Genomic DNA, 18,171 nt, shown 5'->3' with positions numbered 1-18,171 from the left:
TAAAACTACCATGGTAGGCCACTGAAAAGCATATTGGCTTATATGGTAACCAATTGTTTTACATTTTTGCTAATGGCCTAATGAGAAACAAACAGATTTAGAATTAGCTGAAAAAATACAAGTTAGGTAGGCATAAGGAAGAATTTCTGCCAATAAGAGTTATTATTGGCCTTGAAGAAGTTTAGACTAATCTATTCCTTTTGCTAGAGCCGATTTAAGTTGAGACTGAATGAGTACCACTTTGATTATTAGCAGCTGAAAGTCATAGCTGTAATACTGTTGTCACCTCTACATTATATGAGGTAAATGCATTGTTGTTACTATATGTATTGACTTTATTACCTTTAAAATGTCTTTAATTTTTTTCACTATGAGTTGGTATTGAAATGAAAAGTTACCATGTATACCATAAAACTTGGATACAGAGCAGGAGAGTAGAAATTTGATATTAAAGAAGCAAATGTGTATTACTGGAGGAATAACCAAAATATCTTATTTTCTTATAAAGGAATAACTGAGTGCTTCATCGTACTGAAGGAAATGAGATCTCTGCAAATAGAGGAAGCTGTCTTACATTCGGTTACTGATAAGTGCAAAAGGGTTCCCTATTACATGCCAAAAAAAACAATCGAAAGCAGGAGAAATTGCCAAATCTCTCAGAACAAATGAAAGAAATGTCAAAGCAACAGAGGATTATGTGGTCTGGTCTGGGCTATCATTAAGTTATTGTGTCATAGCTTAATTGGCAGTTTTCTTTTCTTTCTTAATGATACAGAAAATAAGTACATTGCATAATCAGTATATCTTCAGATTTGAAGAACTATGCATTAATGCTTAAAGATAAGAAGCCATTCTTTAATAAAAATAACTGTAACAACAATTCCAAATCAGTTGATATTCATTCTTGATAGCTATTAGCTACATTAGGGAACACAGTTCTTTTTTCAGTGATGTCAGGAAGTGTAATTCAATGGTTTGAACTATAGATGATGCACCTATGGTCATTATTCCAAAATTCTAGAATTCCAGAGAGAACAAAATTACTCTGGTTCTAAAAGAACATATATAAGTAGACTACGCATTTAACATAGTGTGCCTCATTTGTTGTCTGCCTTTTTTTTTTTTAAATAGAGATTGGGGTTTCCCCAAGTTGGTCAGGCTGGTCTTGAACTCCGGACCTCAGATGATCTGCCTGCCTTAGCCTCCCACAGTGCTGGGATTATAGGCGTGAGCCACCACATCTGGCTTCCTGTTTGTTTTTTATGGAAACCCACGCTAGTGGAAAGATGTGAAACATACCTCTTATGTGGAATTCTCAGCCTAGTGATCTGAAAAGTCAAAAAAGGGAAGTAGGAATAGGTAAGTGGTAAATGCTGGCATTGTCTGGAGTGAATGAGGCCAAAGCAAATTTCATTGGCAGAATAGAACTTCAAAAGTCTTGTGATTTCTAAAAAGCATTTTTAAGTACAAGCTAACACATTTTCATTAAGAGATCAATGTACAGGCTGGGTGTGGTGGCTCACGCCTGTAATCCCAGCACTTTGGGAGGCCGAGGCAGGTGGATTACGAGGTCAAGATATGGAGACCATCCTTGCCAACATGGTGAAACTCCGTCTCTACTAAAAAGTACAAAAAATAGCCGGGCATGGTGGTGCGTGCCTGTAGTCCCAGCTACTCGGGAGGCTGAGGCAGGAGAATTGCTTGAAACCAGAAAACGGAAGTTACAGTGAGCCGGGATCACACCACTGCACTCCAGCCTGGCGATAGAGCGAGACTCTGTCTCAAAAAAAAAAGAGATCAGTGTACAACTAACATGCCAGTACTTCCCTGCCATAGATGACAATTGCCAGGTGTTGGCTCCTAGTCTGAGCCATATGCTGTCCCACAACCAAAATTTCATCAGCACTTGAATTTCTCACAATGAGACCAAGAAAACTAGAGACACAAAACAGTACGACCCACTTGAGTCTACACTGTCTACTTAAAAGCTGCTAAAATTAACAGACCAAAACAGATCCATTCCAAGACATTCTTTGGGAAGACCTCGAGGAGTTAGAAGGAAGGCAGAGAGAAGAAGAAAGGAGGATGCCTTGAGTTCAGAAATTCTTAAATGAACATTTCATTTTAAAGCTGAGCCAGATTCCAAATTATATCAGTATTTAATAGCAACTAACTTAGAAGAAAAACTTCAACAGTTTCATCCCGCCAACTGGGTTTGTTTTAATAAGAATATCAATCTGTAGGTTACTATGGTCACTAAATGAGTAACCCAAAAGTACTCAGTCTCTTGCCAGCTGGCCCATAAATGATAGTGATGTACACATATAGGCTGATATTTGCTAACAGTCACAGCTATAAATAATGAATGGAATCGACCAAAAAGTAAATAAATCCGAAACACTGTATGGTTGGCTCCAAAGGCAGTCATGATTCAGTCTTGACACTACGTTCCTTAAAAACATTTTCTTTAAAATACTTTTTAAAAAATATGCCAATTAAGTATAGCTATTTATGAGAATTTTTGTGTAAAGGATTAATGATATGCTAAGTGTTAGTTAATTATCTGTCAGTCTTACTATTTTGTCCCAAAGCACCTCCCAAATATCAAAACAACACCCTCACTGTGTGAATGAGCTAGGCTTGGCTGAGGCTGGGCAATGGGCCTGGTGGCAGCACATGTAGTTATTTATCAATTTTGCTCTATGTGTAATGTCTGAATGCCAACAGATACACTCAGCTCTTCCAGCCATCTGGTGTTTAAGTATGTAGTTACAAATGGATGGTATTTTTAATATAAAAGAGAGTAAAAGGAACCTGGAACAAGGTAGTAATTACAAATCTAATAACAGTATTATGTGTGAAAGTACATGGTTATTATTTGGATGCTAGAAATAAAAACAAGACTTACCATTACCTGGCTGGGGTGTAAGTCTGTCTTCTTTCTCAATTTTTAATGTTTCTTCCCCGCTGTCAGCCAACTGGTCAGGTTCTGACTGTTCAAGGACTTGTTTTTCACAGTCTAAGATAGTTTGAACTTCGGAGGTATCTTTCACAGAATCGTCCTTTTCATTTTTGTTTTTATCCTGGATATGGTTGAGGCGATCTATTTGCATAACGATTAAAATCAAAATTATTACCAAAAAATAATTTACATTGAAAAGTAAAGTAAAAAGACTGTATCAGCTAGGTCTTATAAAAAGAAACAAAGTGAATAATGTTTATTCATATGTTCAAAACATTTATCAGGTCCCTACTATACACTCAGTACTATTCTAGATGCTGAAGAGACAGCAGGAACAGGACAGAGAAATGCCTGCATTCTAGACTCCTTTATAAGTGGCAGAGACAGTCAATAAAATAAACAAATAGGAAAAGAGTGTATTTTCAGATAAAGAGAACACAACTAAGTTTTTTGTTGTTGTTGTTTTTGTTTTTTTTAAGTAAGAAGGTTTTGGAGAGTATCACTATAGCAAAATCATTAGGACCAAGCTCTAAGAGGAATTCCATTTGAGCTGAGAGCTGTTCATGAATCTAGAAAGGTTGGACTCAGGCCTATATTCTTGGTCTAAATATTCTAAATATAACTGGAAGCCATTAAAGAGTTTTAGGCAAAGGAATAATAATGAACTAAGTTTTTAAAGGATCACTTTGGCTGTTGGGCACAGAAGGATCAGATTAATATGGAGGCTACTGAGGTATGGAAGAAAGATGGTGGCTTTAGAGTAGGATGTAGCAATAAAGATAAAGCGGTTGGAATCAAGATTTATTTTGGAGGTTACTTGATGGGTTGAGTGTAGGAGGCGAGAAAGAGACCAAAGATACAGGCCAAGTTTTTAGCATGATATAGCAAAGATCAGGGAGCAGATCTGGGTATTAGATGTGGCAGTGGTAGTAATATAAATCTAATATATTTTTATATACAGTAATATCACTGTTACTTAGAATATTTATTTCTCTCTAATCAGACTTTCATATTCACAAAAGGTAGTTTTTATTTTTTTAGGTTGCTTGACAGATTCCTTATTAAATCATGGGTCTACAAATTTTTATTTTTGTTTTTGGTATCGTAAAGGAAAAATCAGAACTATAAAATCCATATTAAACTGATTTTTGTTGCTAAATCATTCAACTTGTACATTTAATGTGAACTGACATTATTTTATAGTTACAATAGAGCTTATTTTTATTGCCTATAGCAGCTGGGAATTGCATGGAATCATGCTAATTGTGACAGAGATATTACATGAAATAAGTACATGATTCCAATTTAGTTCACAGACAACAGGTGCCCACATACAAATATAACCACCCAGATGGCAGACTTGTCAATTTTGGTAGGAGCACCCAGAAGTGAAAGAAGGAAGACTCGGCTTCTCCCTACATTTTCCTTCAAATCAAAATTAAAAAAGAGACAAGAGCAAGGCAGGAAAATGGAATGGCAATATCAAAATTTATATCTTAGCCGCATCTTTGTCGATGCTAATATTTTGAAGAATTAATATATGATGCAAAATTAGATGTGTACAATTATTAAACCCGATAAACTAAATGTGTACTTCAGTTTCCAAAACTGTCAACTTGGCATTTTTATTATTATAAAAATGTTCTCTAGAATTGGAAACAAGAATACTAATGATCTTTTTCTTATGACAACCATGGGTATTAATAATCATTTCGGAAACCAAACATCAGAAAATGGTATCCCATGCTATAAAAGCATACTTGAGGTATATTTATTATTTCTGGCTTTAAAATATGTTTTAGAAAAGAATAGTCTCAAAAAAGAAAAAAAGACACCAAATTGGTTCACAAATGGAGACTGATCTATAGAGGAATTTTGATGCTTTGACAAGCAAAAACTATGGCATAATGTATACTGACTAGGCAAAGAAGCTACATTAGATTATTTTGCTATTTAAACATAAAAATAATCGATAATTTCCTTAAAAACAAGTATTATCTACAGAGGAGAGAAAACAGCAGGTCTATGAGTATAAGGCCTATTTGCTACCATAGCAACAGAGCTTCTATTCCTGCCCACTGAATTCATATCCTGCTGACATTAATCAGAAATGTCCATTTGTGCCAAATTAATGCCGTATCACAGATGCTTGGGGATATACATTCTTGACAGAACCGGGAGCTTTTCACATTCCACAAGGGATAAATTCAGTCTTCACTATATGAAGCTCTTATTCCACTTTAAAAGCTAAAGTTGTGCTGAGTCACACTAAAGTTGGATAACGGCAGTCTCTAAAAGCACAGGTTATCTGAAGACACCATTAACAGCCCTCACCTCCACGGTCACCTTTTATATACTCACCAGCACTGCCTTGAGGATTCTCACACATTTCACAATAACGTAACACTGAATTATTGATAAAGGTGCAGAAACTGCATTGCCAGCCCTCTACAGGAAAGGTTGGGGTGGTTGACTGGGCCTTGGTCTCCTGGACACTTTCCATGAGTGGAGTTCTGATTTGTCTGGACTGAGATGGTGTTTCTTCTGAGGGACTGTAGTGGTCATCCGTGGTGACCAATTTCAATCTTTTAGTTTCAGGTTCAACATCACTTTCATAATCGATGATATCTCTTGCAGCTATTTTTGTAGGGTCTGATGACACTATAGTATTTTCCTCCTGGAAATTCTTTGATTTATAACAGGAGGTCATCAACTGTCTTTTTTTAGGTTGTGGTAAAAAAAATGATCGAATATCATGTTGTTTTTCTTTTTCAAACTAGGAAAAGCAAACAGTAGTTATCAAAGTAAGAAACAATCTAATATGTTCTTCTTAAATGAAAGAGCTTAACAAAATATTTTAGTTAACCGTATTGCCTTATCCTTTGAATACCTTTTTGGAAATGAATTCATTATGCTCTGACCCTTCTATATCTCTATCTATCTCTATATATGTAAAACATATCCATGTACTTCCTATGTCTAACTTTTTCCTTAGCATTTACTGTGTGCCAAACACTTTACATATATTAACTTATTTAATCCACATGTCAGCTATGAGGTCAGCACTATTATTATTATCACATTTTGAATTAGGAAACTGAAGCTTTAGAGAGATAAAATAACTTGGTTAGAGAGGTTATATAACAAAAACATACTTAATATGTTACCCTAGATGTACGTCAGGGAAAAAAAGGCAGTTGTGTATTTGAATATTTCAGGTCAATCAAGGACCTAAAAAACTGCTTTCACACTCAAACTAATAAACACAATGTTCACAAACAATGTTATTCATGCAAAAATGTTTTCTTGACCAGGAAGCATTTTTCAAATAGCACAAAGGCTGTTGTTAATCAGGCTGGGTGTGGTGGCTCATGCCTGTAATCCCAGAACTTTCGGAAGATGAGACGTCAAGATTGCTTGAGCTCAGGAGCTCAAGACCAGCCTGGGCAACATACTGAAATCCTGTCTCTACAAAAAATAATAAAAAATAATAAACCCCAAAACAAAAATTAGCCAGGAGTGGTGGCATGCACCTGTAGTCCCAGCTACTCGGAAAGCTGAGGTGGGAAGATTGCTGGAGCCTGAGAGGTTGAGGACTGGGACTACAGGTGCACACCACAACACCTGGCTAATTTTTGTATTATTAGTAGAGACAGGGTTTTGCCATGTTGGCCAGGCTGGTATCAAACTCCTGACCTCAGGTGATGCACCACCTTGGCCTCCCAAAGTGCTGGGATTATAGGTGTGAGCCACCACACATGGCTAATGCTGAGTGAATTCTGAGACTAGGTCATTGAAGGTAATATGGCTTCCACTTGGCTGGCCCTCTGTCCCTCCCTTTCTTTCTCTCTTGGGACACTTGCCTTGGCAAGTGTCCATCATTGGTGTGAGGAAACCCAGGCCACATGGAGAAATCCTGCGGTGTTCCAATTGACTGCCCCAGAAAAGCCCCCAGGTGACAGACAACACCAACTGCCAGACAGGTGAGTGAACAAGCCTTCAGAGAAGTTTTCAGTCCCTAGCCTGGGGTGTTTTCCAGCAAAAGCCACAGTTATCCCGGAGGAGATATGTCATCCCTGTTGTACGCTGGTTGAATTCTGCACCCATAGAAACTATAAGAAATAATACATGGCTACTGTTGTCTTAAGACATTAAGTTTTGGAGCAATTTGTTATGCATTAATAGATAACTAAGACAGACACTGTAGATGATGATAACAAAATGCCATATATTATAAATGATATTTTACATAATGATTATTATCTGTACTTTTTAGTGGTACTGTATAAGACAGAATTATAAAATTCATAGAAACATCTCACTTAAATTATTGCTATAAAAAAAACAAAATTCATAGAAACATAAAGATTAGTGGTTTCCAGAGGCTAGAGGGGAAGAAGAAATGGAGAGTGATTGTTAAATAATTATAGAACCTCTGGGGTAATGGAAAATTTTTGGAAATACTGGTGGGTGCACAATACTGTGAATGTAATGCCACTCACTGTACACTTAAAAATGGTTAAATGGCAAATTTTGTTACCACAGTATAAAAATTCGAAACAAAAAAAGGAAGCAAAAAAATAAGGAAGGAAAGTTTAGGAAATTAAATTAGTAAAATTAAAACATGTCATAATAGGGAAAAAGCGCTCCCCTATCCCCCTACTTCCCATAATGTAGAACTTTTTTTGTTTAACTGCTAATTTATACATTCTTACATACTATAAAAAGTTATCTAATTAGTTGCAGAAATATACATAATTCAGATAAATACAAAGAATGAAATTATCAACCACGAGACATGATTTTTAGAACAATGCATAAGGGAAATTCTAAAAAAAAAAATAAAATAAAATAAAAAAGGGTAGGCCACGTGCAATGGCTCACAGTTGTAATCCCAGCACTTTGGGAGGCCGAGGCAGGTGGATCATAAGGTTAGGAGTTTGATATCATCCTGGCCAACATGGTGAAAACCTGTCTCTACTAATAATACAAAAATTAGCCGGGCATGGTGGCACACACACCTGTAGTCCCAGCTACTTGGGAGACTGAGGCAGAAGAACTGCTTGAACCAGGAAGGCAGAGGTTGCAGTGAGCCGAAATCGTGCCACTGCACTCCAGACTGGGTGACAGAGTGAGACTCCATCTCACTAAAAAAAAAAAAAAAAAAAAAAAAAAAAAAAAAAAGCAGGGGAGGGTAGAAGAAAGCAGAGAGATTAATTGGCTGATGAAGTTTGGTGTTTTTTTTTTTTTTTAAAGTAACAGGCTGAGTATAGTGGCTTGAGCCTGTACTCCAGTACGTTGGGAGGCCAAGGCAGAAGGATTGTTTGAGACCAGCCTGGGGAACATAGCAAGATCCTGTCTCTACAAAAAATAGAAAAATTAGCCAGGTGTGGTGGTGTGTGTCTGTAGTCCTAGCTACTTAGGAGACTGAGGAAGAAGAATCACTTGAGTCCAGGAGTTCTACACCAGTCTGGGCAACATGGCAAGACCCTGTCTCTTAAAAAACCTAACAAAGAAACAGAAATAATTCAATATTTAAAGAAAATACTCTATTTTATACAATAAAACTGCAAAGAGAACTTGCAGAATTTTGAAAATACTAGCAAATGTTCAGCAAACATGAACAAATTTTATCAGCTATTTCTAGTTAAACCATACTGTTTTTCCGAGAGGTAAACTTTCTGTCCTTGCCTATTTAGAAATGAGTTGATTTTGTCCTCATCCTTATTCAGTAGTCTTGCTGGGCATACGATTCTCCTCAAATCCTTCCTTTTTGAGACAGGGTCTTGCTCTGTCACCCAGGTTGGAGTGCAGTGGTGCAATTACAGCTTACTGGAGTCTCAACCTCCTGGGTTCAAGCAATCGTCCCACCTCAGCCTCCCGAGTAGCTGGGACTGCAGAAGCATGCCACCATGCCTGGCTAATTTTTGTGGTTTTTTTGGAGATGGAGTTTCAACATGTTGCCCAGATTGGACCTGAACTGTTGAGCTCAAGCAATCCACCTGTCTTGGCCTCCCAAAATGGTAGAATTACAGGCATGAGCCACCATGCCTGACCTCTCAAATCCTTAAAGGCATCATTCTGTTTTTTCCCAACATCTGATGATGCTGCAGATGTTGTTCCTTTGTAGGCTGCACATTTTTGCTTTCTTTTAGAGGTCTTCAGGAACTTTTATTTCTGGCGCTTTAAAATTTCACAGTGATCTACCTCTATATAATCTATATTTACATGCCTTAAAAAATTCTGCTCAGCACCCAAGATACCTTATTAATTTTGAATAATATTATCTTTAGCTCTTAAAAATTTCTATTATTTTTTGCTAGTTCCTTCCTCTTAATTTTCTCTTTTTCTGGCATTCCTATTAGTAGAATGTTGGACTTATACATTTATGTCTTATATTTTACTCTAATATTTTCCTTCTTTTTGTCTTTTTACCTGTAAACTCTTAGTTTTCCTCTATTTATCTTTCAACCCTTCTATAGAATTATTTTAGTTTGGCAGTCATATTTTAACATCTACAAGATCCTTGTTATGCTCTATTCTTTATTTTTATTAAACCATATTCTCATTTTATTTTTATGGGCAATATAATCTCAAATCTAAAACTACTATTTGAGAGTTTTTTGAAAATTATCTTGAGGATCAATTTTTGATTAGTTTACTTTTATTTATCTTTTTCATGCTGTAGATTTTCTCTTCAAATGTCTAATGTCCCTTGATTGTCCCTTCCTATATAAGAATGAGGAATGGGAGGGTTTCCTGGGAACTCAGGATACATGGGGCTATCAGCAAGATCTGATAGGACACGCTGATTGAACATGAAGGGTGAGGAAGATGCAGGGGCCTAGAATGATCCTCAGACTGCTAGATTTTTGACTTGTAACATGGTAGGGATGACATTTTCAGTTACTACAAGAGAAAATACAGAAAGATAAAAAGGTTCATTAGAAGACCAAAAAAGAAGAGATAAAGAAACAAGCTCACTTTTAGAAATGTGCAAGAACTAGTGGTAATGGGGTAGACAATTCCAGGAAGCAGGTTTGGAGTACATAAGAGAGACAACTGAGGTCAGGCGCAGTGGCTCATGCCCGTATCCCAGCACTTTGGGAGGCTGAGGCGGGCCAATGACTTGAGGTCAGGAGTTTGAGACCAGCCCAGCCAACATGGCAAAACCCCATTTCTATTAAAAAATACAAAAAGTAGCCAGTCATGGTGCACATGTCTGTAATTCCAGCCTCTTGAGAGGCTGAGGGATAAGAATCATTTGAACCCAAGGAAGCAGAGGTTGCAGTGAGCTGAGTTGTGCCAGGGTAGGTGACAGAGTGAGACTACCTCAAAAAAAAAAAAAAAAAAAGAGAGAGAGAGAGAGACAACTGGGTCTAGGTATCAGAGAACAATCATGGACATGCAGGTGGATAAAATCATAAAAGTGGATGTCATGCCACAAGGTAGTTCAATAAAGTAAAAAAAAAAGGTAAAAAGTCAAGGACAGAAAACAAGGGAACAAAACCAATGGTCGAATGAGTAAAATATCCAGAAGAAAACTCAAAGCAAAAAATCAGGAGGGTAGTGGCTTTAGTGTGTGTTTTGGTTTCCCATTCATTATACTAGACACTCAGTAGGTACTTTCTTTATTATTATTATTATTATTTTTTAAATTTTTTATTGCATTTTAGGTTTTGGGGTACATGTGCAGAACATGCAAGACAGTTGCATAGGTACACATATGGCAGTGTGTTTTGCTTCCTTTCTTCCCTTCACCCACATTTGGCATTTCTCCCCAGGCTATCCCTCCCCACCTCCCCCTCCCGCTGGCCCTCCCCTTTTCCCGCCAATAGACCCCAGTGTTTAGTACTCCCCTCCCTGTGTCCATGTGTTCTCATTTTTCATCACCCGCCTATGAGTGAGAATATGCAGTATTTCATTTTCTGTTCTTGTGTCAGTTTGCTGAGAATGATGTTCTCCAGATTCATCCATGTCCCTACAAATGACACAAACTCATCATTTCGGATTGCTGCATAATATTCCATGGTGTATATGTGCCACATTTTCCCAATCCAGTCTATCATCGATGGGCATTTGGGTTGATTCCAGGTCTTTGCTATTGTAAACAGTGCTGCAATGAACATTTGTGTGCATGTGTCCTTATAGTAGAACGATTTATAGTCCTTTGGATATATACCCAGTAATGGGATTGCTGGGTCAAATGGAATTTCTATTTCTAAGGCCTTGAGGAATCGCCACACTGTCTTCCACAATGGTTGAACTAATTTACACTTCCACCAACAGTGTAAAAGTGTTCCTTTTTCTCCACATCCTCTCCAGCATCTGTTGTCTCCAGATTTTTTAATGATCGCCATTCTAACTGGCGTGAGATGGTATCTCAATGTGGTTTGATTTGCATCTCTCTGATGACCAGTGACGATGAGCATTTTTTCATATGATTGTTGGCCTCATATATGTCTTCTTTCGTAAAGTGTCTGTTGATATCCTTTGCCCATTTTTGAATGGGCTTGTTTTTCCTGTAAATCTGTTTGAGTTCTTTGTAAATTCTGGATATCAGCCCTTTGTCAGATGGGTAAACTGCAAAATTTTTTTCCATTCTGTTGGTTGCCGATTCACACTAGAGACTGTTTCTTTTGCTGTGCAGAAGCTATGGAGTTTGATTAGGTCCCATTTGTCTATTTTGGCTTTTGTTGCCAATGCTTTTTGTGTTTTGGTCATGAAGTCCTTGCCTACTCCTATGTCCTGGATGGTTTTGCCTAGATTTCCTTCTAGGGTTTTTAATGGTGCCAGGTCTTATGTTTAAGTCTTTAATCCATCTGGAGTTAATTTTAGTGTGAGGTGTCAGGAAGGGGTCCAGTTTCTGCTTTCTGCACATGGCTAGCCAGTTTTCCCAACACCATTTATTAAACAGGGAATCCTTTCCCCATTTCTTGTTTTTGTCGGGTTTATCAAAGATTGTATGGTTGTAGATATGTTGTGTTGCCTCCGATGCCTCTGTTTTGTTCCATCGGTCTATGTCTCTGTTTTGGTACCAGTACCATGATGTTTTGATTACTGTCTTGTAGTATAGTTTGAAATCCGGTAGTGTGATGCCCCCCGCTGTATTCTTTTTGCTTAGAATTGACTTGGCTATGCTGGCTCTCTTTTGGTTCCATATGAATTTCATGGTGGCTTTTTCCAGTTCTGTGAAGAAAGTCAATGGTAGCCTGATGGGGATAGCGTTGATTCTGTAAATTACTTTGGGCAGTATAGCCATTTTTACGATATTAATTCTTCCTAACCATGAACATGGAATGTTTCTCCATCTGTTTGTGTCCTCTCTGATTTCGTTGAGCAGTGGTTTGTAGTTTTCCTTGAAGAGGTCCCTTACGTTCCTTGTGAGTTGTATTCCTAGGTATTTTATTCTTTTTGTAGCAATTGTGAATGGCAGTTCATTCTTGATTTGGCTTTCTTTAAGTCTGTTATTGGTGTAGAGGAATGCTTGTGATTTTTGCACATTTATATCCTGAGACTTTGCTGAAGTTGCTTATCAGTTTCAGGAGTTTTTGGGCTGAGGCGATGGGGTCTTCTAGGTATACTATCATGTCGTCTGCAAATAGAGACAATTTTCAAATCCACCTTTCCTATTTGAATACCCTTTATTTCTTTTTCTTGCCTGATTGCTCTGGCTAGAACTTCCAGTACTATATTGAATACGAGTGGTGAAAGAGGGCATCCTTGTCTAGTGCCGAATTTCAAAGGGAATCCTTCCAGTTTTTGCCCATTCAGTATGATATTGGCTGTTGGTCTGTCATAAATAGCTTTTATTACTTTGAGATACATTCCATCGATACCGAGTTTATTGAGAATTTTTAGCATAAAGGGCTGTTGAATTTTGTCGAATGCCTTCTCTGCGTCAATTGAGATAATCATGTGGTTTTTGTTTTTGGTTCTGTTTATGTGGTGAATTATGTTTATAGACTTGTGTATGTTAAACCAGCCTTGCATCCCCGGGATGAATCCTACTTGATCATGATGGATAAGTTTTTTGATTTGCTGTTGCAATCGGCTTGCCAATATTTTATTGAAGATTTTTGCGTCTATGTTCATCATGGATATTGGCCTGAAGTTTTCTTTTCTTGTTGGTTCTCTGCCAGGTTTTGGTATCAGGATGATATTGGTCTCATAAAATGATTTGGAAAGGATTCCCTCTTTTTGGATTATTTGGAATAGTTTCAGAAGAAATGGTACCAGCTCCTCTTTTTGTGTCTGGTAGAATTCGGCTGTGAACCCATCTGAACCTGGGCTTTTTTTGTGTGGTAGGCTCTTAATTGCTGCCTCGACTTCTGACCTTGTTATTGGTCTATTCATAGTTTCAGCTTCCTCCTGGTTTAGGCTTGGGAGGACACAGGAATCCAGGAATCCTCTTGAACTCTCTCTTCAATGTTCTTTTCAACTTTCCCTTATGGCACTTGTTGACTATCGGTCTCGTGCCGGTATTTAGCCTTAGATGGAGTTTACCACCTGCTATGGGCTGCATTCCCAAGCAACCCGGCTCCGGGAAGACCCGGGCATGGCGCGCCAGGGGCCGCTACCGGCCTCACACCGTCCGCGGGCTGGGCCTCGATCAGAAGGACTTGGGCCCCCACGAGCGGGGCAGGGGAGTGGGTCTTCCGTATGCCACATTTCCCGCACCCCACCGAGGGGTGGGGATTCGGTGCTGGGCTCCTTTTTAAATTATTTTTATTAAAGAGATGGGGTCTCGCTGTGTTAGCCAGCCTGGGCTCAAACTCCTAGGGCACAAGCAATCCTCCTGCCTCAGCCTCCTAAGTAGCTGGGAACTACAGATGCACCATTGCACCTGGCTTTCGGTACGTACTTCAAATAAACTTGTGTCCTTTCATCATGGGAAGTTTTCTAAAATTATTTTTTTCTTCTTCTATCTTCTCTTTCTAGACCTCCTCTTAGGAAGAAAGCTTCTGAACAGATTATTTTATTTTCTTCACTTTTTCTGTATCTTTGTTCTACTTTCTGGGTAATTTCTTCATTATCCTCCTTTCTTTCCTTAATTTTTTTTTTTAAAGAAGAGCGAATAAAACAAACTGACAGCATAACTATATATATAAAATGGATAATAGTCCACTGTCATATACACTGAATAATGTTTAAATAATACTTGAATCTTTTGTCCCATTCTATATTGTAAGGAATCCATTCCTTTAAAGACTTATGTCTCCTTTTCCCCACCAAAAAAACAAAAACAAAACAAATCACAATTTTGCAATATTTATTAAAAAACACAAGCAACCTTCCCACAAAACAAAACAAAACAACTAAAGAAGGTCGAGCATGGTGACTCACGCCTGTAATCCCAGCACTTCGAGAGGCTGAGGCAGGCAGATCACTTGATCGGGCCTAAAAGATCAAACCAGCCTGGACAACATGCCAAAACCCCATTTCTACTAAAAACACAAAAATTAGCCTGGCATGGGGGCTCACACTTGTAATCCGAGAACTTTGGGAGGCCTGGGCAGGTGGATCACCCGAGGTTAGGAGTTCAAGACCAGCCTGGCCAACATGGTAAAATCCCGTCTCTACTAAAAATACAAAAAATTAGCTGGGCGAGTTGGCAGGTGCCTGTAGTCTCAGCTACTAGGGAGGCTGAGGTAGGAGAATTGCCTGATCCCAGGAGGCAGAGGTTGCGGTGAGCCGAGATCCCGCCATTGCACTCCAGCCTGGGTAACCAGAGTGAAACTCCATCTCAAAAAAAAAAAAAAAAAAAATTTTGAACCAAAATTTTGCTAATATGTTAGCAAAAGGAGAGGGCAAGATTAGCAAGATTATGGCTAATGTTACGGTGGCTAAATTGAACAACGATGAATGCTGTCACAGGGAGTAAAACTTAACAAGTTAGGGTCCTGGCCACAGGGCTGCCAGCAACTAAAAGGCCTAAAAGGAATAAAGAGTTCCTATAAGGTAATCAGTGGGAAACCTGATCCATGTCATCAACTGTGCTTTCTGATTGTAGCCTCTGGGCAATCGGCAGGAAGTTGGTTGATGAGGTCTCTTTGACATTTAGTAGCTATGAGGAATAGAAAAACATGTGAGAAAATCTCTATGATATACCCTAAAGGTCTTTATATCTGCTGGATGGAAACAGAGAGGGGCTCCTGGTTTACTGAAAATGATTTTTTTGGTTTTTTTTTTTTTTTGAGACGGAGTTTTGCTCTTGTTACACAGGCTGGAGTGCAATGGTGCGATCTCGGCTCACCGTAACCTCTGCCTCCTGGGTTCAGGCAATTCTCCTGCCTCAGCCTCCTGAGTAGCTGGAATTACAGGCATGCACCACCATGCCCAGCTAATTTTTTTTGTATTTTTTAGTAGAGACGGGGTTTCACCATGTTGACCAGGATGGTCTCGATCTGTTGACCTCATGATCCACCCGCCTCGGCCTCCCAAAGTGCTGGGATTACAGGCTTGAGCCATCGCGCCCAGCTGATTGTTTTGTTGTTTTTTGAGACTAATTATCACCCTGTTGCCCAGGTTGGAATGAAGCAGCACGATCTTGGCTGACTGCAACCTCCACCTCCCCGGTTCAAGAGATTCTCATGCCTCAGCCTCCCAAGTAGCTGGGACTACAAGCATGTGCCACCACACCTGGCTAATTTTTTGTATTTTTAGTAGGCACGGGGTTTCACCAAGTTGGCCAGGCTGGTCTCAAACTCCTGAGCTCACACAATCTGCCAACCTTGACCTCCCAAAGTGCTAGGATTACAGGCACCTGGCCTGAATATGAGCTCTGAACTTGGAGTCTATGGGCTGCTCCCAAGACTCTGGATGGCCATCTGTGAACTTGGGAAGCCCTTGAAATTGTCATTTTTCTGCATTGTATGTATTTTGTGGGAAGCAGTTCTTTACTGTCTCCATAGTCTCAAAAAAAAATTCAGGACCCAACAAAGGCTAGGTGTTAAGAGACTAGAATAAAACACCTGAAGAGGCACTTGTGGTTTTAATAGCTCCATTTCTTTTTTTCTTTTTTCAAGACAGAGTCTCACTCTGTTGCTCAGGCTGGAGTGCAATGGTGTGATCTTAGCTCACGGCAACTTCTGCCTTCCAAGTTCAAGTCATTTTCCTGCCTCAGCCTCCTGGGTAGCTGGAATTAGAGGTGCCTGCCACCATGCCCAGCTAATTTTTGTATTTTTAGTAGAGACGGGGTTTCACCACCTTGGCGAGGTGGGTCTTGAACTCCTGACCTAAGGTGATCCACCCGCCTTGCCCTCTCAAAGTGCTGGGATTATAGGCGTAAGCCACAGCACCCAGCCATCCTTGATGTTTTGAGACAGAGACATATCACTATTGACTCATCAAGATTCAAGTGGGTATTGGGGATATGTCTGGTTTATAAAAGACAAAGATGACCTTAAACAAGATACTGATTTGTAGATACAGATACCAAATATAAATATAAAATTTCTGTATCTGTAAGATGCTTCTAATGATTTTTCTGTTGTCCTTTTTGTTAATTCATCATAAAGTGTCCTCTTTTAGTAGAGATGGTAACACTGCTACAGCTGTTAGTAAATTCACTGATTAAAGCATTTGGGAAAAAGGCAGTAAGAAATAATTGCAAATAGAATGCTCCCCAAATAAATGCATGTTTTCCAAAAATGATTCATCAATAACATGACTCCCTGCTCCTTAGAGGAGGAGGAATGATCTAAGCCTACAGTAATTTTTATCACAAAGTTGATGAGAAAAATATAATTACAACAACATGCCCATGTCATAAGGAAAGTGGAAGATAGAAGAACATATTCCTCTCTTTATACAGCTGAAATTCAGTTATTCAGTTATTATGTTCCTGTCTTTTGTTCAATATTGTTTTTGAAAAACAAAAGAAAAATACTGCTTTTGGTGAGAAGTGCTGGGAATACAAACTGCAAAATGCTTAAGATGGCAAAATGCATGTTTTTATCTGAAAAGTTCAGAGTCGTAATCTATTTGCTCTGTTTTGCACCATAGCAAACTACTGGTCTTTACAGACAAATCCCCTGGCTATGATGATAGGATTAAAAGTCAGTTATTAGAAATGAAGGAGAGGGGGAAAAAATCTAGTAAAACTCATAAAAAATAAAGCACTTCAAAGCTTGGTGCTATTCCAGGGAAGCACAGGCTTCCAACAAAAGCACTGATGTCAGGTTTAATAGACTGTGATCAAAGGGCAGCTCTGGTAGGAATCATTACTGCCTCATGTCATTTGGCTCCAGTTCCTAAAAAAAAATTAATAAACCTGTTTTACAAATGGGTGATTGGGACACCATGCTGGTCTCTTCAACCACAGAGAATTGATGATTGGAACTGGAACTAAGGAGCCCTCACTGGCATTTGTAAACAAGCCAAGAGTCTGTTTTCAAAGGATATAGAGTGACACAGTAGGGTTTTAATCATCTAACTGAAAAAATACGTTTAAATTATTCTAAGAAAGAAATAACTGTATTTTTGCGGACTTTCCAAAATGTTCATTCCCATACAACTGAATAAAATATTAACAATAATCCACTCTTAGGCACAACTACTAAAGTTTCTCTGCAGGTAGAGAGAAAATAAAAGAAAACACATTTTGATTTTTTAAAAAACCCAAAGTAGTAAAAAAGAAAATGTTATTACTTAGCATTATTATTTTATAGAGACATGGTCTTAGCCAGGTGTGATGTCCCATGAAGTGAGAGGTTAGACTCCTGTACACATCCCTAGGAAAGAGGCTGAATGTAGGTGGATGATTAGCAACAGCCTGCAGGCCTCACTTCTACAGCAACTCACTTCCGTGGCACCACTGGAATTCCAGTCAGTTACCAGAAGCAGCACTGCACCTCCCTAAGAAGGAGGTCCTGAGGGGAGGGGCTGGTTGCCATGTTTGCTGTTTGGGCACCTTGGCTCTTCCAGTCTTCCAGCTTTGAAGAGTCCAGGTGGAAGGGAGTATGGAGGGCAGAAGATATCCCCCAGCACAGCACGCTGCTCTACCAAAATGTGGCCAGACTGCTTTTTTTAAGTGAGTCCTTGATCCCATTTCTCTCCACTAGGCAGAACCTCCCACCCAACCAAGTCACCAGCTACCTCCTTCAAGTGCCTCTGGACCAGTGACAGGCCTGTACCTCCCTGGGATGAAGCTCCCAGAAGGAGGGATAGGCTACCATCTTTGATGTTTCGCACACTTCACTGGTGAT

General features: G+C 39.0%; 1 protein-coding gene across 11 annotated transcripts in view; it reads right to left on the bottom strand.

Moving 5' to 3' along the window:
- The window catches only part of ZRANB3 (zinc finger RANBP2-type containing 3), a 309,784-nt gene that overhangs the window by 26,834 nt on the left and 264,779 nt on the right, over positions 1-18,171 (bottom strand). For 8 of the 11 annotated variants that reach the window (XM_008998974.6, XM_078327919.1, XM_035305051.3 and 5 more), the window contains 2 exons: positions 5,324-5,738; positions 2,909-3,103 (listed from right to left, as the gene is read on the bottom strand). In XM_008998974.6, the coding sequence (XP_008997222.4) occupies positions 2,909-3,103; positions 5,324-5,738 (610 nt within the window). The remainder of the gene's footprint in view (positions 1-2,908; positions 3,104-5,323; positions 5,739-18,171) is intronic. The other 3 variants (XM_035305048.3, XM_078327918.1, XM_078327922.1) reach the window with 1 other exon arrangement.

This window comes from Callithrix jacchus, chromosome 6 (genome assembly GCF_049354715.1).
Source record: "Callithrix jacchus isolate 240 chromosome 6, calJac240_pri, whole genome shotgun sequence".
Taxonomy (NCBI): domain Eukaryota; kingdom Metazoa; phylum Chordata; class Mammalia; order Primates; family Cebidae; genus Callithrix; species Callithrix jacchus.
The sequence above is the reverse complement of the archived record's forward strand: the minus strand, read 5'-3'. Positions and strand labels throughout refer to the sequence as shown.